General features: G+C 41.6%; 1 protein-coding gene across 1 annotated transcript in view; it reads left to right on the top strand.

The window, feature by feature from the left end:
• The first annotated feature begins 234 nt into the window (after positions 1-234).
• The window catches only part of LOC137146752 (arylacetamide deacetylase-like), a 32,356-nt gene continuing 4,597 nt past the window's right edge, over positions 235-27,993 (top strand). Inside the window, exons 1-3 of the mRNA XM_067538267.1 lie at positions 235-399; positions 21,238-21,460; positions 22,981-23,050. Of these exons, the coding sequence (XP_067394368.1) occupies positions 262-399; positions 21,238-21,460; positions 22,981-23,050 (431 nt within the window). The 5' untranslated portion in view covers positions 235-261. The remainder of the gene's footprint in view (positions 400-21,237; positions 21,461-22,980; positions 23,051-27,993) is intronic.

Here is a 27,993-nt window from a genome sequence, read left to right as displayed (position 1 = left end):
TCAATGGATTTACTTTGATGTTCAATATTGAAATGTAACTATTGTAACGGAATGCTTTCCAGTTAAAGGCACGTTTTCCTTCTGTGTAGCAGAATAACCTCTATACAGGGCAATCAAATGAGAACTCACCTCCTGGGCGTGATCCAAACATAACGACAGATTAACTTTGCCCTATCAGCGTGTGCTGATTTGCAACTGTTAAGAGTCAGTGTTGTGAAAACGTTTAACCTGATCAGTCTTGAAAGAAGTGGATAGTAGAACATGGGAACTAAATCACTCTGCCTTCTTATTGCGTCTGTTCTGGTAGCATACTATGTTTATACACCCATTCCAGAGAATATCGAGGAACGCTGGAAACTGATGCTAATAAATGCTGGCTTTAGAACTGTAGGACATGTGGTAAGTTTAGAATTTTATTTACTTCAGGTACTTATCTATGAAATTGAGTTAAAGTAATGTATTAATGTGGAGAAAAGAAAAACGCAGGACAAAGAATAATATCAGTGTCTGCTTAGGGAATATCCAAATTATATCTAAGAATACCCTGAAACTAAGCAAGGAACTGTAACCCTGGCACCAAATAAATTATTAGAGAAAAGTGAAAGCTACAAACATGAATCTATAAAATATATGTATATACAATAATAGAAATGCATACTTATATTTGAATGCAGTTGAGGAAGTGCAAACTTGTCGTTGATTTGTAATTTACTCTACAATCCTGTATAGCTAAATTATTGCTGCTTGTTTTTTCTTCTCGCTTGAGCCTAGCTAGAAATACTGTATCAGACTTCGGAAGAAGAAGAGGGAGAGGGGCGTTTAAATATGGCACATCACTGGCGATTTGCATAGTCCATGCGTGCATGGGTGAGGTTATGAATAAACACAGCTAATTATAGAAGTGCTAATGTAATCAAGCACATATAAAGCTCATAGAAATCCGAATCACTTTCCTTCGGTACCAATGCAAAGTGTAATCATGTGTGATAACGAGGGAGGCAGCCGTCTGGAAATGATTGGTATAGTAATGTAGCTAGAATGGCTATCCAGGACATATTTAAATATATTCTGATGTCCTCCTGTGCGTTTGCCTCTATTACATTCTTGGCTTCATTTTAGTCATATGGTAGCAGTCCTCACCAACTTGTGGAAATCATGTCTTGCACACTGTGTATAACGGACAGGGCTCTTCTTCCTGTATGAATAAAGCAGTAGGGCTGTAGGTTCCAGCTCTGGGTTGCCAAACCTGTAGAAGTGTTGCATGTTTGAGAAACATTCATCTTAAACTTCTGATGTACTCAAACGCCCCCTTGCTCAGCACACAGCCTGCCTTTGTGACTCAGCAGAGGCTGCGGTCATTTGGGTTTTTTCTTTTTAAATAAACTTTTGTCACAGCTAGCTCTGAAGATCGGTATTCGCTGGGAAGAGGTGCGCGTATGAGTTGCTCTCTCTGGATGATTGCTTTTTGCGTCCCTGTGTTAGGAGCACGTCCAGTTCTGCAGGTGATGGTGAACGCGGAGACGGAGAGGGTTCGAACTTCGCTAGGAAGGTGACACCGAACTCGCTGCTGGGCTTAGGTTGGAAACACCGGGGCTCAGGTTTCAGAAGGGCCCCCTTATTTGGGGGGAGGGGGAGTGGAAGCTTGAGACGCTTGGATGTGATTTGCGGAAGTGCTGCGCTGCGCAATCCTCCGTCTGGTTCACTGACTTCAGCAGGAGTTGATGGTGCTGACTAGCTCTGAAAACCAAGCACTTACACGTCTCGATTTGGTCACCCCAAATCGTTGTCCAGTTCTGAGCGCTTTGGCCTCGGTGAATAGGTTTGGGGTGGTGGGGAATCTCTTATCTGTGTTACTTGCGGAGTGATTTGCGGGATCTATGGGAAACAATCCTTTGATTCATTATAAATAAATTGGACTATGCCTTTGATGGCACTTTGTTTCGGTCTCTGTATCTCATTCATCCAGCACTAGCTTGTCTGATCTGTTCCAAATTTTGCCTGCGTGCAGGATAACTCTCATTTATCTTATGGGCTTTGCAAGCCTGAAAACCTCGATTAGAGACACCCTCCCCCCCGTTGTAAAATGTCCATTGTGAGCTGATTTCAAGTTATCCCACGTGTAGGAGGGAGTGACTAGGGTGGCTGCAAAACTTTACAAATGTGAAAGTAGTTGCTATGGTATCATTTCATTATGGGTTTTGTTTAGGGTGACCAGGTTACAAATGTGAAAAATAGGGACACTTCTTTTCTTTCAGGAGGCGGGGGTATGGTTGCCTATGTAAGACAAAGCCCTAATAACTGGACATCTGGTCACCCTAGAGTTGTTGGTCGTGTGCCAGGTGAGTTTGAGGTCTGATTGGTGAGGGCTAAGAAAGAGAGGGGAAGACTAATACTCAGTTCCCAGACATATTATTAAAATAATTTTTTTGCGTACAAGGAAATAAAGAAGTGAGAGGCTACTTAACAGGTTCCATCGTGAACAGCTAAAACTAAGGGTCTAATTGTGTCCTTTATGTGCATTCTGTGTATTACTGTAGTGTCTATTAAGTGTGGTGTAAGATGTGATTCTGTCTCTGAGGGAGTTGGTCCTTACCCATTTGGGTAAGACTACTAATATAGGGAAACAGCTGTGTGCAGGGAGTGTGTCTTTTTTGACAGTCTGTGGACAAAAACACATTACAATATCAGTTTATTTTGGGTTGGGGGAATGCTGACATGCTTGATAGTGTCAGTTTAAGATGCCCAAGAGTGGAATGTCAGGTAGTGAAAGTCAGGACAGATGGGCATTAGCAGAGTTTTATGGTGACATTCAGATAGTGTTTGCTGGTATGTTTAGCTCTTTGCTTTTATAAGTAATGAATTCACTCAATATTTAACAGAAATTCTTTCTGGTAGAGCATTCTGTTGGTGTGCTCTAAAGCTCTGCACAGAGCTCTTTGTAAAGATGATGACTACTCAGTTTGACATGGATGATTTCAATGACTCTGCTTGGGCCCTGAGTCTGAATGAATAATGTGCAATAAAATGAAAAAAAGCAGAATGGTCTAGACTCAGAGGACTGTGTGTCAAGAGATCCTGAGTTTTAATCCTGGCTCTGCCACTGATTTACTCTGAAGCCTTGGGCAAATCATGGGTTAATCTCTCTTTGCCTCCGTTCCCTCATTTGTACAATAGGCATCCTATCTGCCTCTCAAGAATACTGTGGGTTAATCAGTTAATGTCTGAACAGTACTTAAAACATAGAGAACTATACAACTGTTTATAACGTCACAGAAAAACATTCCATGGCCTTTTCAAATGGAAAGGTTTTCTGTCACACACTAATTGATTTCTATACCATGTCTGACATATAATACATAGCCTAATATTTTTTGTCTAGTCACTTTTATCAGACGTGCTAAGAAAAACTAAGAAATGGGAATTGTTTTAAAAGTGGGGAGAAAGTAAATATATATAATTCAAGACATCAGTGCATAATTACACATAGGTTGCAACATGCAGCTGAAGCAAATTATGGCCCCCTTGCAAACTCATTGGATTGGAGGGGCCCAAAATTCCATGAGAAACTTTGTCCACCTCTAACCTATCCCAAACTTCTATAACATTCTAGCTTGATGATCAGTTTATTACAAGGATGGGCCATAAGTAATGTTTCCAGAACAGGGGTGTGTGTTTTGGGGGTAAATTAAGGCAGTATACGGTACAGGTTTAATGTTAAACTAGAAGAGAAGAAACCTGGAATATATCCCAGCACGGGAAATGAAGTTGTTATTATGACAGTTTTGTGCGGCATGATGAAATGTCGCACACAACAGTGTGCAATGTGCAGCACTGCTATCAAACATCACAGAAATACTTGAGCCTGTTTGAGTGGGACACCAGAAAACCCCTGCAGCTGCAGCACTGGCAGCACTGACAAGCCCTGGTAATGCATTCTTATTTTTAAGCAGGTACTGTAGAGTGTTTGACAACAAGAAATTCATGCACATACGTAACTCCTGTTAATCTGTGGGAATTGTCTGCATCTAGTGCATGATCCTGCTTTCTCCTTTGAACTCTCATGGACTCTAGCAGGGACAAGCCCCTAGAAATTGGAGAGAATATGCATTGCTTCAACTAAAGCAATGTCTAATTTTCATTTTTAAAGTGGTACTTATGAAGGAGGTTGCATTAACAGCGCTTGAGACTGGAGTCCTCTCTCCATAGAACTGGTACAGTGCTGGCACCAATAGTGCAGATTTTCTCACAGCAATTGGCCAGGTTATGATCTCACAAACAGCAGTGCAAATCTGGAGGGACTTCTTTGCCTTTAATAGTTTCTCTGGATTTATACCGGTATAAATTAGATCTGAAACTGGCAGTCTTAAACCTGTTCTGGATGGGAAACTCTAGAAGCAAGAGGATAAACTAATTTACTCAGTCCTTGGCTTTATTGATGACTGCATAAGGGTGCCTCTTGTGATGGTGGTTTTTGTGATTAGGTCTCCTGTCTACTATAAACTCAAGAGTAAGCACTTGCTCTGATGAACAATACTTTATGGTTGTTGTCAAAAGCAGTCTTTCGCACTGTAGTGTTTTGGTCCTCTGGAGATGGCTAACAGCAGGAATGGATGCTTTGTACTGGCAGGAATGCCGTTTTATAGCCATTCTGAATAAAGAAGCAATCCACTGAAAAGTCTTTTTCCATATTCCTCTTTTTTCTTTAGGATTAATACTGTAAATCCCCACCAAGCTCACTTAGCGTGTGCTGCTGGGCTGCCATCTGATCAGATGGCAATGATTTATGGTCACTTAATCATGGATCTGAATTTGAAGAGGTGACCTAATTTGAAAGGCTACATGTCTTTTTTGAGCCTTCCAATCTCTCTCTTGTTTTTTTAAATTAAAAAACAAAACAAAACAGGAATTGCATCAAATGCTAAGATAAAAGGATGAATGAAGCTGTGAAACAGCAAATTTATTTATTTTCTCTCTTCCTTACAAATATCATGGGGAGTTCTGCTGTTTCTTGTATAGCATGTGCTTTCCAAGCCCAAATTGTGTGCAAGGATTTCTTTGGTTTCCAGTTTCAAGGGCCAGATCCTCAAATGATGTAAATTCGCATTGCTTCATTGAAGTCAATTCCTGAGCATGGTTTGCCATATATACTCTGCTTCAATTATACCTGGACACTTTGATATGGCTTGCTGTCAAGTCTTAAAACCAACACCATTCAGTTCCAGCTCTCACCTACTTTAAGGGTATTAAAAGGATGCTGCAATGGATACAAGAATTCTCAACTAAAGTGGGAGGTTTACACCTCCATCTTGTTATGAAATCCACACTAGCAGGCACATGTCTGTCAAGAAACCCCCTGATTTCAGTGGGGCTCTCTTTGGTCCCAGGGTTCCAGTTGTGTGGAGGAGATTACAGGATAGGGAACCTCGTTTGCTCATTTATGTTAATGTTATGGTATGTTAATACCAAAAATAGTCTTTCAGCTCCAAGCTATTTCATAGCAAAGCTGGGGTCTGATCTCTGGGAACACACTGGGTGTGGTGTGTTGCTGCACAGAGCTCTTTCTGTCTGTTTTCTCTCAATGTAATAAAGTAATTGTGTACAAGGGTTAAGTCAGTGTGTATAACCAAAACAAAGTGTTGTAAAAAGGTTTTGCTAAAGAGGAGATTTTGTTTTCTAAGTAATCTCCATTTTGTCAAACATTTTTCTTGCCTTCGGGACTTTTGGTATTTTTTTCCCTGGACATTAGACTCCTTTATTCTGAGTTCTCTTCAGCCTTTCTGGTAAACTGACTGCTTATTCAGCTATGTGGATTTCATCTTAAAGGGACACCTTGAACCTGAAATATTTTCAGTGAAAAAGAACCAGAACAATTTTGGGCAGTGCACATGCCAATTTTAGGGGCTTTATGATCAGAGTTCTCTATTTAAAAAAAATTGTTTTTTTTTTCTTCCCTGTAGCTGGGTTGAAAAACTGACACAAAAAAAGGAAAATCGATTTTAGTAGAATTGGCAAACTGTGAAAGTAAGTATACACATGCAAAAAGTAAACAAACTGCAAAAAATGGAGGAAATATTAGCTGTCAATAATAGAAATTTCTGGTGTTATAATAGTAGTATGGACAGAAGTTATCAGATACAAGTGACATTTTTAACTGATCTCCCTTGAAACCCAGGGAAGTGGATTGACCATTATAATTCAGTAAAAAGGCTGAACGCTTCTTGGGATTTAAAAAACATCAACAAGGAATTGAAACATCACAGCCCGGGACCTAAGAAAAATTCTCAAAAACATATGATAGGCCAGATTTGTAGTAAGTTAATGGAGTTACACCAGTGATCAATTTGTCCAACTGTATTTAGTTTTAGGGAGGTTATTAAAAGGGTGGAGTGTTCATGGAAACTATGTAATGTGTATGACTATACAATATGGGAGTGGTGGTGATTCTGTGTTTATATACATTCAACTGATATAGAAATACACAAGATAGAAAATAAACATTGTTCTGCATATACCCATAACCACTTGCAACAGCAGTCATTGATACATTCTCTTATTCTCAGTTGCCTCCTATTGTTTGTGCAGGTTAAATATGAAATATTAGATCTTTGTTTCTGAAACAAAATATAATTTACACCGTCATGTTATCTAAAATCTTTATTTTTACAACACACAACCACTAAACTTCCCTAGAAAAACTCTACTGCTATTTTTCTTAGGGTTGGAATGATTAATATAAATGTCTTACTAAGAAGGAAAAAATCACGTCAAGTCACCTGCAACATAGCTTTATAAATGAAAAGTGAAAGTTCAAAGGATCTGAGACATGAAGTACTACAAAAAGCAATAGGCAGATTGACACCAAAAAAGAGTGCCACTTTGTTTCTAATTTTAGATTATGCAGCCACTTGCGGTGCTGCTGCTTCTTCTGAGGGAGCTGAAATTACTTTACTTTAATTTTCATTTTTATTGAAAAAAGCAAAAATTGAGACATAAAAACCTTTTAACTTTTCATAATAAATTCTATTTAAAGTAGCCCAAATGCCTGAAGCACAGCTGAGTGCATTTAACTGTCTGGCACTTTATATTTTCAGAGACAAATACAACACCATTGACTTTCTAATAGCAAATAAGAAGCTAAACAAGGCAAGTGTGAAGGGACACATTTTCAGATCTTGAGTTGTTTTGTGTTTAGTGGAGGATGTTCTGAACATCAGATTCAGAGCTGGGGTATTACTGCATTCCAAATTGGCTTTGATGCTCACTTCTTCCTCAGTTTACTATGGTATTTGCCTATTTTGAGCTATGGTGATTCATCTTCAAAGCTCTTTGATGGAAAATGCTATAGATATGTCCAATGTTATTATTACTATAATAAAGTATTTGATAGACTGAAACGAAAAAGAGGATGCCTCTAGGTTTCTGGTTGGAAGCTGAAGCTAGAGAAATTCAGACTAGTAATATGGCACAATTTTGAAGAATTCTTAATCATTGGAACAACTTTACGTAGGGACGTGGTAGATTCTCCATCACAAAGTCTTTAAATCAGTATTGGCTATCTGACTAAAAGCTCTAAAATGCTATAGCTCAGAACTTATGGGCCTGATGCAGATCTTACTGGGTGTGGTTCTCTGGCCTGTGTTATGGAGATCAGACTAGATGATCATAATAGTCCCTTCTGGCTTTCCAAATATATGGATTTGTGAACACTTACATTCACTTCCCTCTCACCACCTCCACTAAATGGGCAAGTGACAGATATGAGAAAGGAAGCACATACATTTTAAGCTAAAAGTACTCCTGGAGATGGGGGAGGATATTTTTCCATTGTGACACACAAGTTCTTCCCATTAACATGACATGTATGCCGGGAGAATATTTCTTCCACATTTGGAGCAGAAAAGAGAAGTCAGCTTTACATTTTCAGACTGAACATTTCTAGTTAGTTAGTTAGTTATGGATTGAGGAGGCTTTCCAAAATTCTGCTATAATGTCACCATTATTCAGACACTAATACATGAACTTTGTACACATACTTCTACCATTCTGCTTAATTAAGTGCATCCTTATGTTCTCATTCACATGACTTTTGCTTTGTAAGGAATATCTTCAAATCACTGTGCAGGGTTTTGTTGTGGATTTTCCACTGTGAACTGTTTTGACTTTGCACAGGATGTTTAACATTCTCTGGATAATGTCACTGTATGGGCATTTAGATGAAGGACTTGATCTGTAAAGGTATTTAGGAACCTAAAGATGAAGATATGCCCTAGGGGGATTTTCAAAAGCACCTAAGCACCTTTTAAAAAAAAATCTGGCCTGTAGTAATTTAACACTTCTTCCAGGGTTTATGTTGAGTTATATGATTATTGCTAGAAATTAAATGGAAGTTAGTCATTGTTTGGTTGTAAATTTATTAAAGTATTAAACACATTTTCAGAAATGAGGTTGCTTAGGCATCTCATGCAGAACCAGTTTAAATAAACCTATCAGGTTTAAAGGTCAGCTCAGGGTAAAGGATTTAGCAGACAAGGCTTGATGCTTTTTTAAAAAGAAAAAATCCTATAGATACTAAAGCGGATAGTGCCCTCTAGAATTAAGGGCACATTTTCAAGCGTGGGTGCATTAATTTAGGCACCTAGGTTCAGCTGTGGCAGAACAGGTTTTCTGGAGGGCTAGGACCAGGAATTTGTCAGTTACTGTCTTGTCTGTTTACATTCCAAGATCATTGGAGCAGGGACCATTTCCTACAATGGCTCTAGTTCTGATGGATCATCTGGATATGACTGGAACACAAATGTTAAATAATATGATGTTAAATGGATAATTTGGGGTGTAGAAATTGGAAGTACAGCGAGTATGAGAGAAAATACACGTTGCTTAGATTATTTTAATTGATCGGTTACCTCTACTAGGTTTCTCATTGTTCTTTGGATCTTTTTAGCTGAAGTAAAGTATAGGCAGGATAATTTATTATTTTTTTTAAAGCAAACAAAAACTTACCTAAAACAAAATAAGGATGGTTAGATAATAGTTTAGTGTCAAAAATTGAACTCAACATGGGATGTTACATCTTTTCAGAGATGATAAAGCAGTTCAATTCATTCAAGGTCTTATTGCAATCTTGTTACAAAGGCAAACTTCTGTGCCAGTCTAGACAGGTGATTTTTGGTACTAACATGGAACTATAGACCCTTTCCTAATTCCAGTCAAGCTTATGTGCCAATGGAATGATGGCACGGCTCATGTCAGTTCAACCAAATGGTTCTATAGTAGAATTTAGAAATTTAAACAAGCTACTTAATTCTCAAAGAATGCTAATTCCGTTCAAAATTACCTTGCCAAGCGGATACTCATAGCCCAGCTTTGCCAATTGTACATGTGCAAGACTATCATACATTAAACAAAACAAAATAAACGTGTAATGAAGAAGAATAGCACCAAAATTCTCTAGAATGTATCCTATATTGAAAGCTCTTATATACCACTTTATCCTAAAGGTTTAAATAGTGATAAATATCTAGCTTGCAAACCAGTTTAAAGCTCCTTTCCCCTTTTTTGTCTAAGAAGCTGTTAGTTCTTTTGACCAAAATCAGCCTCAAAAGTGCACACAGCTCTGAAAGACTCAGGGTTTCTTGCAGTAACTTTTGCTCCAGGGAAGCACAACTTTCTCTTATAAATATTGTTAGGTTTAATTAGAGTAATGAGTTTCTCCAGCTTCAGTGCTCAGTTACTTTTAATTTAGCATAACTTCCAGACAATAACAAGACTAGTTATTAATAGAAGGGGGTGCTCTCACTGGCCAGGCATTGACAGGTCTGTTCAGTCTCTCTCTTTCAGATGTTTTGGTTTCAGGGTGCAATGTCTCAAACAACATGGGGTACTTTGTACATTTTTCTGCTGGGCAGCGTAGCCTTGCTCCTCTTTTTGGCAAAGTTGATGTGGACCAACCAGAAGCTGATCCATGATTCTGATAAAGGTTTCAAATATCTAAGCAGAATCTGAGGTGTCCTTTCTTGTCATCCAGTGAGAAAATGAGGTGTGTCCTTTCTAGCATCATGCAACTTTGCCTGGAAAATTCCAGTGTCTTCGTGCGAAACATCTCATGCCATAGCAGTTTTTATAAGACCTGTTGAACTATATGCTGAATACCTGTTAATTTAGCTCCGGTCAGTAACTCTCTTCCACAAGTTACTTTCTCTGAGCCCATTTGCAGCGTGATCCTTTGGCCAAATTTGCATGACTCCATACTCTTTCCATCATCACTTTTGACGTTTTGACCAAAATCTTATGTAAAGTCTCTTCATGCTCCTTGATGTATTTTGTCCTTGTCTGGTAGTTCATCCTGCAGCAGTATAAATCATTTGACTCATTTGTTGTTTGTATTACTGTACTGTAGTGCTAGGAGCCCTGATTATAGCCCCATCGTCCTAGGTGTTGTGCTTGGTCAATCATCAAAAGGAAATAACAAAGAAACCATACAAAACAGCTATACGCATCTCTGTGCCACTACTTGATTAGTCCTTGCACGTCAGTGGCAATGTTAGGGAGTCCTGCCCATGAAAGGATCTTACTCTGCATATGTGCCAAATATATGGTTGAGCTTATAACACACTGGCTGATTCAAAGATTTACACCTCACATTGGCTTCTCAAACATGCTATTGGAACGTATCAATTGCTTTAATGCAAAATAAAAACCTCCATTAGATATTATTAAATATTTGTTTTTATATAGGTATTTATTGATTACAATTCTATTTAAAATTGACAGCATGGTCCAAACTGCTTGCAGTATTTCTATGGCTGCGTAGGCCACAAATTGCAATGAAGCTTCCTCAAATTGAAGAGGTCTATTAAGAATACTTGGATAGCTTTAATCTTCTGATAGTTTTTTAAATCTTAATTGGTATCTTTCAGGGTTTATTTTATCCAGTAACATTCTACCTTGCGGTTCTGCAAGAAATATAATATGATCTATTCTGTTACTAATTTACAGGCATAAAGTATACAAAATAGAAGAAACGGTAATAGAAGTTACATCATAATTTAGCAAGAGTTTGTGGTTAACTAGCTAATTAGCTTATGTAGTTATTAAATCTTCTGGGTGAGAAAAACAGAAGCAGCATCTGCTGTTTGATAAAGCTGACACCAAGTCCTGACTGACAATTTGAGAACCGCTGCCATAGAATGTGCATTTGGCAGATTAAAAGCACTCTGGCACTGCTTTTATGGCAAGTTAGACCTAAATGATGAAAATATTCTTATGGTCATAGCAGCCTGCTGTGCACGCCATAATATTTGTGAAGCTAAGGGTGAAAAGTTTACCCAGGGGTGGAACACGGAGGTGGATCCATCTGATGGCTGATGTAGAGCAACCAGATACCAGGGCTATTAGAGGGATACAATAGGGGGCTATTTGAATCAAGGAGTCCTTGAGGCTCCATTTTGACAATGAGCACTACTAATGTGTCTTTCTATACAGCACTCTGCCATCTTTGTTAACTTGGTGCCTTGCATGAAAATTTTGATGATCCCTGATTTTGATTTGTAGTCTGATGATCCAATTGCCACTGTGTATTAATTGCAGCAGCAACCACTCTGTGTAGGGGACAAATAAAAATTGATTATCTCTCAGGCTGTGTTTTATTAAATACCAAATAACACACACAAAACTCTTGGTGGGAATGGAGATTACAGTGAAGGGCAGTGTAGGCTTTCATAGCTGTGTGTATGTTCCAGCTATCATTTTGGAAGCTGTCTAAAGGGGTGAAGTGAACAGGCTATTGAGATGGGCAAGGAATGTGTGGGATGAGTTTGCAAGGAATGTGTGGGATGAGTTTGGGGAGGGCATGGCAAGCAGGTCTGTATCAGCTGCAGAGCGGAGGTGTGTTAATACTGGACACTTAGTGATCAGTGTGAATACCAGTGAGACATGGTACGCTCGATTTGCAGATCAATAAGGTTTAATGTATAAGGTTTTCTATAGATATACTAGTTAAATACAAAGCCTAAAATTAACTACAATATATCATACTCATTAAGCCTGGAGAGCTAAGCAATCACTCAGAAGGCTGTATACAGGAATGGCTTTCTTCAGGGGCCCTGCCAGGGAGTCGGTGGACCCTCTGGTCCGACCAGCAGCACCTCCCATGGAGTCAGATGTTGATGGAGTGCATCCCTTTGTCTAAATAGTGACGTCTTATAAATTCCATTAATCACAACTTGGATACATTGCGTGCGTACACAAATGCAACCTTGTCCAATGTACACAATGGTAGAATCAATGCTATTATTGGGTAACAAAACATATTGACAATTCCATACATCCAATTCATCTTTCTTACAAGGGTACGTAAATTGTCAGTGGTTCTTCACAAATATATCCCAATTCTGATCCCAACATGGCTTCACATGTGCAGTTTTGCAAACTAACCAATTGAGTTTCATTTCCTTCTTTCAATCCCCATGTCAGGTGTTCAATGGGCCATAGCACTCCAATTTTTACACTGAGGTCTAGGGGGACTACTCTGTATGTCTATGATGTGAGCAGCAAATATTGTCATTACATGTGCTGTAATCACTTGGGCCTGGGCATCTACTCTGAAATTTAACATCTTCCATCAATGACTTAAGGCCCTTTTTTTGGGTGGCGACATCATCCCAAATCAATTTCTTTATTTCATCAGGTAGGACGCCTCTAAGTCCTTGTCAAATGATACCTTAGCCTGTTCCTTGAGCCCAAAGCTATGCTTATATGCAACCTACAGCTTTGGAGGTAGCATTTGTCATAATTTTTGTGAGGCTTAATAGGCTTAGACGTGCTTTTTCATTGTTCTTTTCCCAGGGTACCAATATATCTCCAAGTAACTTTTTTTTCCATATCCCAAGGCTTAATGTGTGTGTACTATGGGATCTGATAGGGCTCCAAGGCTTCTGCCTAGGATGTGTAACTTTTTTGTCAAAACTTCTTCATTAATTCTTCTCCAGTACTTGGCTCTTATAATTATTTTCTTTTAACACCAAGTCCCCAACATTGTATTCTGTGGGCTTAGGAGCACAATGTACAACTACACTCAGATAGGTGTTTATGTACATCACTACACTTACAGAGGGATTCACTAAAACCCATTGTGGATAATGTACCTTCAGTTCGGTAACAGGTGTCTTTCCCTTTATCAGGTGGAATATTCCCATGTAATAATAGCTAAAATCGGCTTTGTTATAAAATACTTCAGACCAATTTTGACACCATAACAATGTGTTGCTCTGTTCCTCTCTGGTCCAATTCACTCTGTGTAAATAAATCAAATCATCTGGGCCAGCTTCTTCTCAAGGGGTACTCATTTTGGTGACATTAATTGTGAGTTACCCCTCAAAATTACAGCAAGTCGTCATCTTAAGCTCCAAAGCATCTTCTCCCAGCCACACGGTAGTGGGTAGGGGTACGATCCCAAAACATCTGTCTGAGATTGCACCATCTTTCCCGTTCACACCAACATAGCACAGCAAACACACACAGTAAAACAATAGCAAGAACGTCATACAACTCTCCTTCATATTGCATACCTTGATCTTGTGCTTCCGTGAACTGTCGTGGATCTGTGTGATAACTATCTACAAACAAAACAAAAGCAGGATCTATAGACCCCATTAGTATGAATTACTTACAACATATATTTATGGGAAATCTGATCCAGATTACATAGACTAAATGATATAAGGTATGCGGTGCTACCTTGCTCAGAAGAATAGTCAGTTGTTAACATAGAAGTCCAATAAGGGGGAAGAATGAACAAAGTGAAAGAGAATAATGAGAAGTACCTGCAAACTGCACTTTTGTTTCCTCAACTGCACGACCACCCATGGGTCAGTGAAAACAAGATGAAGGAAGGGGACCAATATATAATTCTTCACGAGTTCTGCTTTCCAGATCATATATTCAACTTTCACCATCAACTGCAAATTCTGCTACTACCATGTGCCCAACCATGATTATGGGTGACTCTCTATTTTCCAAAGTTTAGTAATGAAGACGATAGTTAACTCACAATAAAATTATTGCTATTGTGTCTGTGGCAATTAGAACTACACTGTAATGCCTCCAAATCACGAATCATGAGGGTCCAGACCATATTCAAGTCCTTCAGCTGAAAGAAAATATCAATAACTCATTGCCAAAATGTGCTACAGAGACCACATAATAATCACTCCACATAAGTGAGATCAGAATCTAGCCCAATGTCTCCCTCTTGCTCCTCCCCTCCTTGAATCACTTGTGATAAGCCTTGTATGGTAATTTTTTAGGTGTCGACATTCTAAAAGAGTCTGTGTTTAATTTCAGACACTGAATCCATGATTTGCTTGCCAACCACTGTGGCATTGCTCTATTATTCCATTGCTCATGTATAATATTCTCATCATGTTCTTGCTAATCATTTTTAAGGAGACATAAGAACTATGTTTCAAAATTTTTAAAACCCAGGGTTCTGCTGGAAGGGGGTGGGGTAGGGAGGAAAAGCAAGTGGAAGAAGAAACAAGCCAGAGTAAACATATGCTTAAAAAAAACCATCAGTCTTGTATCCTGTCTGTTTACACTGATGCATTCAGAAACAGCACTGAAGAAACTTTACAACATCTACTTTACCTGAACATTTGATTTTTGAAGAGATTAGTTCTAGGATGTGTGTCTCAAACACAATGAAGAGTAAATAGGAATGCTATTGATGTGACTGACATAAATACTTTGAAGATGATTATTTGTGAAAACCCTGGTTTCTGAACTGAGATGTTAGGCGGGTGCTGAGCAACATATTTTAAATCTGTTACCAAAGAATGTGCTTACCACTGACCATTTCAGGTGGAGAAACGTGTTTTGTTTTTCAAAAGATGATTAACATAACTGAGCTACTTCAGCCAATTAAGAATGTTTACCTCTATATTCATGTGGTATAGCAGAAAAAGGGAAACACCAGGACCATGACCTTTCCCCAGCTGTGCAGTGGTAGGGGATGTTCCACTCTTCTCAGTCTCAAGCCTTCAATAAGCTGGTACGCCTCATTCCCTCTGTGGATCTGTGATGGTAGTGCAGCTGCCACTTTTCAGAAGGATCCGGAATAACTGTGGTGTCTAGATATTTCTACCAAAACCCACTGAACTGCCTCATACAAATGGAAAGTAAATTATCTTAACCTTCTGAGGAATGGAATGGAATACTAAGTAGCTGATGCATTCATTATCCAAGACAGAATGGGAAAAGTAACAGAATAATGGGGAAAGGGCACACAGGGACACTAATGTTATATTAAGAGATGTCTCAGTTCTTCTCATTCATGCCCTGTGGTGGGCAGGCTGCTTAAATCAAGCAAAGAGTGCATTATGCCATACGCATCACTGGCACCACAGAGTTTAGTCAGTGACTCTCTGCAGGACAGAGGAGACAAATGAATGTGTGTGACACATGACTGGTGAGGCAGAAGTAGAGTGCTGAAACCAAAGCTTGTGACAGACTGGCTGTATCCTGGCATATAGTCTCTTCGTTCTCTGGACTCTGTACAGATGACAGTTGTGTTTAATGTTTAGTTCAGGCAACCAAACAGGAAAGGGTAGCTGCCTTATTCAAAATTTTATAAAAGATCAATTGGTTGCAACAGAATTGGAGCCAAACACCTGTCCTTTTCCCTTTTGCTTGTACTGTCAGCTCCATGCACAATGTGAGGGTAACTAGAGCTGTGAAAGACTGTTGATGCTGATGGAAAGAGGAAGTGGAAGGTAACATGGCCTTCCCTCAGAGAGAGAGTGAGTAAGAAGCCAGGGAAGTGTGTATTTTTGTAGGCAACATCGATACAAGTAGCAATAACAATTGTTCTTATCATTGTGCACAGCAAAAAAGAAAAAAGTTGGTCCAAACTTCTGTACATGATTCCAAAGGAGACAGTGGGCCACCTTTAGTAGGGGGTCAATGGAGTTACACCAGAGTTTTTAATCCAATACCTACAAAAGTAAACAGTTCTATAAAAATAAATCTATAAATCAATAGTGCAGCGTGATCCAGAATATGGGATACAGTATACTGGTCACCCATCTCAGATAGGTGATTGCAGACTAGATGAGGTTCAGAAAAGGGCAACAAAAATTATTATGGGCATGGGAAAAACTCTCCCATGATCAGAAATGGAAAAGATTGGGATTGTTTAACTTAGAAATGAAACAAACAAGAAGGAACATAATAGAAGTCTCTCAAATAACATATGGTCTTGAGAAGATATACTGGGAGCTTCTGCTCTCCCTCTCTCAACATAAAAACAAGGTGAAATTCAAAGAAGCTAAGGGGGGGATTGAAAACCAATATCTTTTCACACGATATTTAATTAGACTGTGGAACCCATTGCCATCAGATGTCACTGAGGTCAAAACCTCAGCAAAGTTCAAGGAGAGATTGGATGTGTATACATATAACAAGCATATCCCATGTTATAATAGTTAATGCTAGCCTACATTTTGGAAGAGAGATAAAACCTAATGGGTTTAAAACCGTTTCTATCTGTAAGGGATTAAGAGGATGACAATTGGACTCAGATTATCCCACCTCTGCCTAATGTGAGGGTTTTTTTGCACCTTCCTCTGAAGCATCTGAGTGCTGGGTATGGTCAGGTCAGGGGCGTAGCCAGAAGTGATTTTTTTGGCAGGGCCTATGGCTGACACAGGTGGGTCTGCTGAAAAACAAGGGCTTCCCAAACTTCCTGCTTCTGGCCACGTGACTGGAAGCAGGAAGTTCGGGAAGTCACTGGCCAAGAAAGCTCCAGTTGCCAAGGTAGCTTGGATGGGCCTGCTTTCAAAGTGGGTGGGCTATGGTCCACCCTGGCCCACCCATAGCTATGCTGCTGGATCACAGATAGGAATTGCCATATTGGAACAGACCCAAGGTCTGTCTAGTCTAATATCCTATGTTCCTAGTTCTTTTGCTATCTTGATTTTGAGGATAATGACCACCAAATATTAAATGAGTCATGTCACCATTTAAGGGCAGTTGTCTATGAAGTTTGTCTCTGAAATCAGGGATTATTTGGAAAAGGTTAATGTTTTTCATACAACTGCTTGGAACATCTAATTGTCATAGATAGGTACTGAATAGCAGGCCCTGCAAAACTCTAGACTGAAAAAGCTTATGAGATTGCTTGATCTCTCCATGTGCACACCAGTGGGTTCATTTAAAAAATGTCTTTGACTCATAAGGCCATTCTGTCATATCCAAATACATTGAGACCTTCTGATATGGAGATCAGTTTTTGCCTCCCCAGAACAAGTTCAGTGAACTAAATAAAGATATTTCAGAAAATATAGATTCTGTTTATGTCTATATCATTACTCTATTTTATGGCTTGCCTAAGGTTGGCTGGCTAACATGCAATTGAAGTTATACATGAATACACAAGCAGGTGAGCCTGGGTGCTGATTTGGGCTATTTAGAGTTTTAAAAGGCAGGTTTTAAAAAGTAGTTATGCTTAATATTGTTGTAGGTGGAACACTGTGTGGAACTGAAATAGTTGATGGTTACCATACACGAGTTACATATGGAAACATAGGGAAGAATCATATAACTCTTTGCACTACTAACAAAACATAGATTTCTAAAATCAACTTCTAAAGACTTTTCAAATGTTCTAGAAACATTTACTAGTAGACATGTACTTTCACTCTTCAAGCTAGCAGTAAGAATGCTGTAACCTCAATTTGCATTTCATAGCTGGATTCAACCACCTCTTTCAGAATGTTAGATATAACATCTAAGGAACAGTAAGGGCATGCATAATACTGTGTACGTTTTTCTAATAGTGCGCACAGTGAGAATTTTAGGGTTGTTCTCTCTCAAAGGTTCGCTCTCCGAAATCCTCCTGGCTTTTGAAGCCATTTAACTGAACATGGCAGAAATAATTTATTCTCAAAGATTGAGAGAGGACATACACGGATCCCATAACTAGATACCCACAGACCTTCAAAGCAATTAGAAAGGTAGAGTGTGCTGAAAAGGCTGTAGTGTATAGTTCACCTACTGGGTTTTTTAACTATCCTTGAAAAAAGTGTTTTCAGATGAACATTTTATCGACAAATGCCAATTTGTCAAAGCCAAAACTTGTGAAAACAGATCGCTGTTGGGGAAAAAAAATTTTTGGGAAGGTTTCTCAGATCCAGAATGGAATTTCTTGTCAAAACAGGAAGGAGAGAGAGTGATCCCTAAATACCCAATAGCCCAGGGGTTCAGGTGTTCACATGAGATGTGGGAGACATGGGGTCAAGTTTCCATTCTGCCTGATTTGGAGCAGGTACTTGAATGTGTGTGTGTCTCACGTAGACAGACATTTGAAAAATTGAAGTTTTGTTCTGCCCAAGAACAAAAACAAAAAGTTGAAACGTCACAATTTTTCATGCAATGGAATCCTTGTTTCCCTAATTAGGAGTAAACCATAGTCCATCATATCTGCATTTCCAAGACCAGGAGAAATAGATCTGTGTATTCACAATAGATCTGTTCTATTGGAAAGCCACCTGAACTCAGAGGAAGTATACTGTGAAGGCAGACTGCTCCTCAGCACCTTTCTGTCCCACAATGACTGTGCTATGGATATCTTGTAGAAACCCCTAGAGAGGGGGAGAACTACATCAGAAACATGGAAATTATCCTGATTTTCCCTTCAACTGGTGGCAGAATTTTAACAAGACATTCCTACAGGACCCCAAGAGTCTCTTCTAGCCTGTTGCTGCTCTCCCAACCTCCACCTGTGTAAGAGAACATCTACACAGAGAAACTTCAATGATGTCTGGTAACAAGGGAACTTATATGGCTGCCAATACTGCAGTATCTGAGCTCCTCACAGTCTTTAATGTATTTATCCTCACAACACCCCAGTGAGGTAAGGAACTACTTTATTCCCTACTTTCACACATGGGAACCTGAGGCGCAGAGATGTTGAGCATCACAAGAAGACTGTGGAGGAGCAAGAAGTTGAGCTTGGGACTCCAGAGTCCTAGGGTAGTGTCCTAAGCACTGGGACCATTCTGCTCCCAGCCACAAACAATATGCCCTCCCTCCCAATGGGCACATTTTGATACCCACCAAACTGGAGGCATATCCACCATCATGAAGCTCTTCATTCTGAATTTCCTCCTGTTGTAGGGAACAGGGAGACTATTTCAAACATTTGGCAGCTATTGATTTGTTTTTAACCAATTAACCAAAAAGCATCATAGGTTTTAAAACTATTGTGATCATTTAGTTTAGTACTGTGATATATCCAGTTCCTCTATCGGCGCTTGTGATGGAACCTCAGGGGCAGCCTCCTGCAGCAACAGCAGCAAGTACTTCCATCACACACAGATCCCCTTAATTAGCAGTTTGACTTTAAGCAAGGTGAATATGATTTCTAATGATTAGGTCCATATTCTCAGCAGAGGACTATGTTAATTGCTGGCCACTGTCCATTAAAAAAAATAAGACCATAATAGCATACAGTATGTTGCCTGCTCTTAGATATCAGGAAGCTATCGATATTTTTATGTCCCATGCCAGCTTTGTTTTCTCTGTATGGTTTGTATTGTTCAGTTACTCTGGTGCTGTGTCATTGCCTACAAAGTTTTTGGCTTTGTATGTAATAAAAAAGACAGTGCTGGTCCTGGGCAGTTAAGAAAGTCAGAGAAATTTATAGTGCGGAATTTCATTTTAAACACTCCTGGGGGTTGAAACTGTCCTAACATATAAGCTTCCTGAGAGCTAATTAAAGTCTATTTACAGAATGTTTTGAGGGAGAAAGAATGTGGGTTGATATGTTTCAGGCATTCTGGGATGTTGGTGAAAGGTTATTTATTGTGTGTGTTTGTTCATCTGCATTCCTAATAACAGTAGCATTCCCCTTCACCTAAAATGAATCTACAAAGCATGGAATGCTCCCACACAGAAAAGATCCAATGTCTATGGAGCAACTCCTTTCTGACCATTCCTGCAGAATTCAATGTTTATTAATAAGAAAGGGCTAGTTTTGGTGGAGGCGGAGTGAACTATCTCATTGTCTCTCCAACCCAGAGAAGATATAGCTTCATTTGAAATTCCTATTCCTTTTGGGTCTGGAGAAGTGAGCCACCAAAAGTCTCCTTGTAAAATTCCTGGGGCTACCTCAGCTGTGGCTTCTATAGGCCACATCTTCTCTCTTATCCTATTGGCATATAAGGCCCATCTCACTTGTAATTTGCTTGTTTTTGTATTGATTCTTTCATGTGGTATTTTTGTGTTTGTTTCTATGCAGTGTTACAGAAGTGAAGGTATAAAAACATGCAATACATGTAGATAAAATAAAATATACAGCACCATATTGTACCATCAGTTTTTAAGCATTACTACAGTGATATCAGTGATGAGTTCTCCTTAATAACTGATGGTGTAGGATGTCCCATGCTAATTAAGATTCAGATGACAGGTTGAGTTCAGGTTATTGTACATCATTTTTGCTATTACAAGACACAACCACGAAAAGACAAATGATTAAAATCAATATTTAAAAACAGAGAGGCTGCTTTGGTAGGTGTGTTTTTTAAATTATCTAGTTCTTAGTACAGTGATTTCCAACCAGTGCCTGCCAGTACTGGTTCTTCCATGTTTTGTGAATGAGTGTCTGACCCTGGAGGGGGAGGGGATATCAAAAGGGCACAAATGAATTCCAGACATCAGTCCAGTCCCAAGACCAACTTAAACCATGGCTTAGTTTGGGGGCTGCAAGAGCTCCAAACAGGCTGTTCCAGTAGCCCAGGATGCAAGGAGCAAATCAACATTCTCACCACACCACCTATACCTTGAATTCCAGATCCTGCCCCCTATCGTAATGATAATATGCCTGTGCATTGGGTGCTGGAGTTCTCCCTCTGCCCACCTTCCATTCAGTTATGAGGCTGGGTTCTGGAAGAGCCTCGTTTCATTACAGGTGAGAGCAGACAAAAGTGATGGGGAAATAGGGTGCAGTGGGTGGTACAGTTTGGGTCCTAGTATGGCAAATTGATACAGTTGCCCAGAAAAGTTGGCAACCACTGGTTTTGAAAATGAGTTCCATGGATTAATGGCAAAATTCCCATTGACTTAAATAAAGCAAAGGAGGGCCCTTATTTTATATAGTATGTAATGTACAGGTATGATTCATTCTATACTTAATGTACTGGATGTTAAAAATTACTTTGTTTTTATTTCCATCAACCTTAGGCCGAGTTGGCTGAGTGGCTGGGTCTGATGCACTACATGGAAGTTCTGATGATGATCACCAGTATTGAGTACACTGCACCAATATCGGATGAAAATGTGACCGTGACTGACATAGAATTTGACAACGTTCCAGTTCGTTTGTATGTACCCAGGAAGCAATCTGGTGGGCTGAAAAGGGCAGTGATTTACATTCATGGTGGAGGCTGGTGTGTAGGAGGCTCAGGTAAGTACAAGGACTGCTTCTTTTAACTAGCAAGAGTCTTGTACGAAAGGTCTCACCCAACTTGTGTAAGGGGTTAGTTTTTGTGTACGATATTGTCTTCTAGTCACTGGCCCACAAAAATGATGAAGGACCGGTTACTAATCACAGTTGCAATACGTCACCTGTAGTTCAGGTGATACAGGTCAATGTCTTTTGAGGAGAAGAATAAAAGTTCTTCTTCCATATTCTTGTATATGTGATCATATAAATGTCATCTACGGTGCATGGATTTGTTACACTAACAAAAACAGAAGAAGGGAACAAGAAAGGAAATGGCCTGGTCCCTCGCAAGGGAGAAGTGTATCTAAATGGAGAAGGCGGGTGTTTCTCAGAGGAGGGAAGTCTCATGAGAGGTTGACTCACAGATAGGACAATGCTCATGGTGGTGCCATGTGTGGGGAGGGAAAAGCATCCATCACAAGGGAGTGGCTAAATTTCTCTTGGGTTGTGTGTGAATGATGGGTGGGCGTTCATGAGAACGGGCTGAGTGAGGGGAGAGAAGCCTACCGGAGTAATCAGCACTTCTGTCTGTCTTTCCACTGGCAGGGAAAATGTGTTACAAAAAAAGAGAGTTTATATTTCTCCATGTCTTTCATGGTTCCCCTAGGGTGCTATGTTACATAAATAAATAAATCCAAAGCACCTATGTAATTTAAAAGAGTCTCTTCCATTTAGGGAAATCTTTTCCTGTCATTTCTGCATTTCTCCGGGAAAATATATCTCTTTTGTTCCAGTTAAATTTGTGCTATCGGACACTATCTCTGTTTAATTTTGCTTAGTCCTCTACCACATTATTTCCAACAATGCATTTTAAAATGTTTTAATATTTTGTGCTGTGCTTTTGATAGTCTTATTTAATTGGAATTATTTCTCTTGTCTCTCACATTCACACCCAGTCATGTTCTCCCTCAGTGCACACACTCTCTGCTTTTTCTTACTGCACTTTAATGACTATAATGAATAATTATAAATTACCAGTTTAGGGCAAGCAGCCAAAGTGGCATCACAAACATGGCATCCATGGCTTAAATTCCTAATGATCACTAAATAGCTCACATTGCATTGCTCCTATACACTGGGGAGGGTGGTAGCTAGTCTGCCAGAGACAGATAAATTATCTTCTCAGTAACACACGTGCAACCTCTTTAATTTCAGCATGGTCGCACACGTGACTGAGAGATGAATCTGCTCCCTGCGGTAGTTTTCATTCCTTTTTTTGTCTGTCATAAAACCCAAGACTTCACTAGTTTGAATAATACTTTGCTCTTTCATGGATGTCTTCTTGGATAGCAAAAAACAGTTGAATCATTTGTTTATTTTGTGCTTCTTGATAAAGCTGTGTGCACACTGCTGCGCACGCACTGAACTGTGGAGGTTTTGGAAAGGGACCAGAGGTCTCCTGCTAAGAGAAACGTGGATCTGTTTACATATTTGTTTTTAAGTGCAATCAAATATGTTTTAAGTGACTTATTTCATTTCAGCCATGGAGCCCTATGACCTCCTGTCAAGATGGACTGCGAACAAGCTAAATGCTGTTGTTGTATCAGTCGAGTAAGCGAGATCCTATTTCTAAACTGAATTAAGGTTTGGGATAAATTACTGTACGGTTGCTATATATTTGTGTTGGGAAGTGTGTTTTATGAGGTTAACAATAATTACTTGCAAACCAAAACTGCAAGGATTTTAATAGTAAACACTGTTCAGTAATGATGCTTGGGTATTCTTTTGTGAGCTAAACTTCTGCCCTGCATCCTGGACAGGATTAATCCCTGCTTTTCCCACCCGTATTCATAAGCACTTGCTAATTAGGATAAACCTCAGCACTCTCCTTTTGTCATATTTTTTACATACTACAAAATGGGCCCCATACTTCCCTGCAGAAAAGTGAACACACAAGAGCCAGGACCCACAGATCCCTTTCCAGGGAATGGGTTAAGGAGGAAAAGAGCAGTACCCCTCCTGAATGCTTTCCCTCCTCCTTCCAGAGGGCCTGATCCAAATCAGTTCATTCCAATATCTGGAAAGACTTGCACTGAATCCATGCTTTATAGTGCCATTACAAAGTGAAATTAAATTCTGTTGGTATGTCCCTGGGGAAGGGGAGAAACAAACTGATTTTCATTTATTCACTCAGTATTTCATTTAGTTATGTATTTGTCTATTTAAAATAATGGTTCCATGTTCAACAGGCATATGCAACATGGAGGAAAAAATCAGCTAAAGATTGGAAGCCATTTTTTTACATCTGTTTAAAAGGCATATGAAGCTGTTCTTTCTTTTTCCATACCTCAGTTTTTACATTTTTGTAGCTTTGAAATATACAGTTTGATTTTATTTAGAAAATTAGGACTCTTCATTTTAATCAAGTTCACAGCAGAATAGATTTTTATAGTTGAATTATACATCCTTGAAGCAAGAGATTTATCACAGGCACTCCCTTACTAGGGTGTTGGGCACAGTATAAAAGCCTAGATCCAGATAATTTCTTCCTGCAGAAAAGTCCATGGGAAAGGTTGGAGAGGAAGGAAATTTCCATGATCTCCTTACAGAGACCCTGTCCATCGCATTGGCCAGACAGTTGGAGGGTGGGGGTGGGCGTGGAACATAGTTTCCTTCACCCCAGAAAAGATTGCGGTGTCCACCCCCAAACTTGACAGATCCTGATATATTCATGTGGATCCCTAAAAATCTGGAAGAGGCCAATGCCATCTGTGGGGAGGTCCTGTGCCTCTGTAATAGCTCTGGCAGTACCCCACCCCTGCTCTCCGGCAGTGCAGCTTCATTATATTTAATGGTCTTGGTAAAGCATAAGAATGGACACACTGGATTGGATCAATGGTCCATCTCGCCCATTGTCTTGTCTTATCTTCAGACAGTGGCCAGTGCCAGGTGCTTCAGAGGGTATGAACAGAACAGGCAATCATCGAGTGATCCATCCCCTCTTGTCCACTCCCAGTTTCTGGCAGTCAGAGGCATAGGGGCACCTAAAGCACGGGGTTGCATCCCTGACCATCTTGGCTAATAGCCATTGACAGACCTATCCTCCATGACTTTAACTTGTGTTATCTGAAGGGGTAAATAACACTTCCTTATTTATTTCCTTCACATCACTCATGACTTTACAGACCTCTATCATATCCCTCCTTAGTCCTCTTTTTCAAGCTGAAAAGTCCCAATCTTTTAAATCTCTCCTCATATGGAAGCTGTTGCCTCTCTCTGTACTTTTTCCAATTCTAATACACCTTTTGTTGAGCTGAGTGACCAGAACTACAAGCAGTATTCAATGTATGAGCATACCATGGCTTTCTATACTGGTATGATGATATTTTCTGTCTTATTATCTATCCCTTTCCTAATGGTTCCAAACTTTGTTAGCTTTTTTGACTGCTGCTGCACATTGAGCTGATGTTTTCAGAAAAATTTCCACAATGATTTCAAGATCTCTTTCTTGAGTGGTAACAGCTAATTCAGACTCCATCATTTTGTGTGTGTAGCTGGGATTATATTTTCCAATGTGCATTATTTCGCATTTTATCAACATTAAATTTGATCTTTTTGTTTATCTTGATAATTTTGTTTCCCAATCACCCAGTTTTGTGAGATCTCTTTGTAACTCTTTACTATCTGCTTTGGACTTAGGCTGTCGTGTGTAATTACTCAAGATAGTTATGTGGCTATACAGTACAAATGCATCCACAGAACCCAAGGCCTGTGTATCTTTTTTTTTTAAAAAGGATTGCCTATAGGGAGTTCATTATTAAATGTCAAACCTGGATTTTATTTTCAGATCACTATCAAAAGATTACTATCAAAGAGCCATTTGCAATGTTGAGCAAACCACTGGTCAGCATGAGTGGCCTAATTACAGAAAAAGTACAATAGTGGGTACTAAGCACACAATAATGCAATCAATTGAAGACTACTCCTAGGATTGCCATTGTTCTCATACCCTGCTTTTTGCAATAGGAAACGACACCGTCACCTTCACCTTTGTCCGGGTGGGGGAAGATCGGTCGAGCCACTCCCGGTTGGACAGCATCTATTTCTCCCGTCACCATCTCTCGCGGGCCCACTCCTCCAGCGTATGGCTGGCCCCGTTCTTGGATCCCCACTTGGTGACCGTGACGGCCTCTTTGACGGCAGAGAGGCTGGGGCCGGCCTACTGGCACTTTAACAACAGCCTGCTGGAGGATGTGGGCTTCGTGGCGTCCTTCCAGGAGTTTTGGCTGGCCTGGCGGGGGCAGAGGCGTGTCTTTCCCTCGGCACGGCGCTGGTGGGACATGGGGAAGGTGCGCGCCCAGCTCTTCTGCCACGACTACAGAGGGATGCGGGGATAGAACAGTTGGAGCAGGAGGTCTTAGCGCTGGAGAGGCGTCTAGCCGCCAACCCCGAGGATCCATCCCTCTGTGGAGCGTGCCGGGAGAAGCGGGAGGAGCTCCGGGCCCTCGAAGACCTCCGGGCTCGGGGTGCCTTCATTCGATCCCGCATCCGTCTCCTTTGGGAGATGGATCGTGGCTCCCGCTTCTTCTACGCCCTGGAGAAAAGACAGGGGACCCGGAAGCACGTCACCTGCCTTCTGGCGGAGGATGGTGCCCCCCTCACGGATCCGGTGGAGATGCGTGGAATGGCCCAGGCCTTCTACGCCGACCTTTTCTCCCCAGATCCGACCGATGCTGCCGCCCGCAGGATGCTCTGGAACGAACTTCCCATGGTCGGCATGGGCGACCGGGACCGGTTGGAGCTACCTCTCACTCTGGCCGAATTCTCGGAAGCCCTCCGCCTCATGCCCACCAACAAATCCCCGGGCATGGACGGGCTGATGGTGGAGTTCTACTGCATGTTTTGGGGCGTCCGAGGCCTGGACCAAGTCCGAGGCCAGCGGAGAGCTCCCCCTTTCGTGCAGGTGGGCCGTGCTTGCCCTGCTGCCCAAGAAGGGGGACCTTCGCGACCTCCGGAACTGGCGTCCCATCTCACTCCTCTGCACGGAATACAAAATCGTAGCCAAAGCCGTCTCCCTGAGGCTGGGGTCCGTGCTGCAGGATGTGGTCCATCCCGACCAGACCTACACCATCCCGGGCTGCACCATCTTCGACAACCTGTATTTGGTCCGGGATCTCCTAGAGCTTGGGTGTAGGGATGGTCTGTCGTTTGCCCTCCTGTCTCTGGATCAGGAGAAGGCGTTCGACAGGATGGACCACGGGTATCTCCTGGGCACCCTGCGGGTGTTCGGCTTCGGGCTCCGCTTTGTGGGTTTTCTCCGGGTGTTGTACACCTCCGCGGAGTGCCTGGTCAAGCTCAACTGGACCCTGACTGAACCGGTCAGTTTCAGGCATGGAGTGCGCCAAGGCTGTCCGCTGTCGGGCCAGCTGTATGCCCTGGCCATTGAGCCCTTCCTCTGTCTCCTCCGTCGGAGGTTGACGGGGTTGGTGCTCCGTGAGCCAGGGCTGAGGCTGGTCTTGTCAGCATACGCTGACAACGTGCTCCTCGTGGTCCAGGACCCGGGCGACCTGGTGCAGTTGGAGGCCTGCCTGGCCGTCTACTCGGCAGCCTCCTCCTCCCGGGTCAACTGGGCCAAGAACTCTGGCCTGATGGTAGGGGCAGGGTGGCGGGCGAGCTCCCTCCCACCCACGCTTCAAGCCATCCCGTGGAGCGTGGGTCCGCTGCTCTATCTAGGCGTTTACCTTTCTGCCACCCATCCCTCCCTGGCAGAAAACTGGCAAGATTTAATGGACAGGGTGGTGCGGCGGCTCCGGAGCTGGACGAGACTGCTCCGGTGCCTCTCCCTTCGGGGGAGGGCGCTGGTCCTCAACCAGCTGGTCCTGTCCATGCTCTCGTACCACCCTGGTCCCGACCCCGAGTTTCCTGGCCTACCTCCAGAAGACAGTTCTGGAGTTCTTTTGGCCAGGACTGCACTGGGTCTCTGCAGGGATCCTGAGCCTCCCCCTGGAGGAAGGGGGGCAGGGCCTGTGCTGCCTTCGCAGCCAGGTCCACACCTTCCGCCTCCAGGCCCTGCAGAGATTCCTTTATGGTGCAGGTAGTCTGGCGTGGAGCCACTTGGTGCACGCCTTCCTCCGCCGCCTTCGAGGGCTCCGCAACGACCGGCAGCTCTTTTTTCTCCACCCGAGGGGTCTTCCGCGAGACCTCTCCGAGCTGCCGGTCTTCTACCAGGACCTCCTCCGGACCTGGAGGCTGGTCTCTGCCTCTGGGCCCCCTTTGGTCCCCGGGGTTGAGGATCTCCTCGCGGAGCTCCTGCTACACAATCCCCAACTCAGTGTGCAGGTGGCGGAGACCCCCTCGGTGCGACGGAGGCTGGTCCTGGCAGGAGTCACCAAGATCGGAGACCTCCTGGACTACGACCGGGGGGACTGGGTGGATCCCCACGTGCTGGCTCGGTGCATGGGGCTTTCCACCCTTCAGACCCCCCGGCGCGTACTCCAGGAGGTGAGGGTAGCCTTGCCCCCCACTGCTCACGTCTACCTCGAGCAGGTCCTGGG

The sequence above is a fragment of the Emydura macquarii genome, unplaced genomic scaffold (genome assembly GCF_026122565.2).
Source record: "Emydura macquarii macquarii isolate MOO-44397 ecotype Brisbane River unplaced genomic scaffold, CSIRO-AGI_Emac_v2 contig_18, whole genome shotgun sequence".
Lineage (NCBI taxonomy): Eukaryota > Metazoa > Chordata > Testudines > Chelidae > Emydura > Emydura macquarii.
The sequence above is the reverse complement of the archived record's forward strand: the minus strand, read 5'-3'. Positions and strand labels throughout refer to the sequence as shown.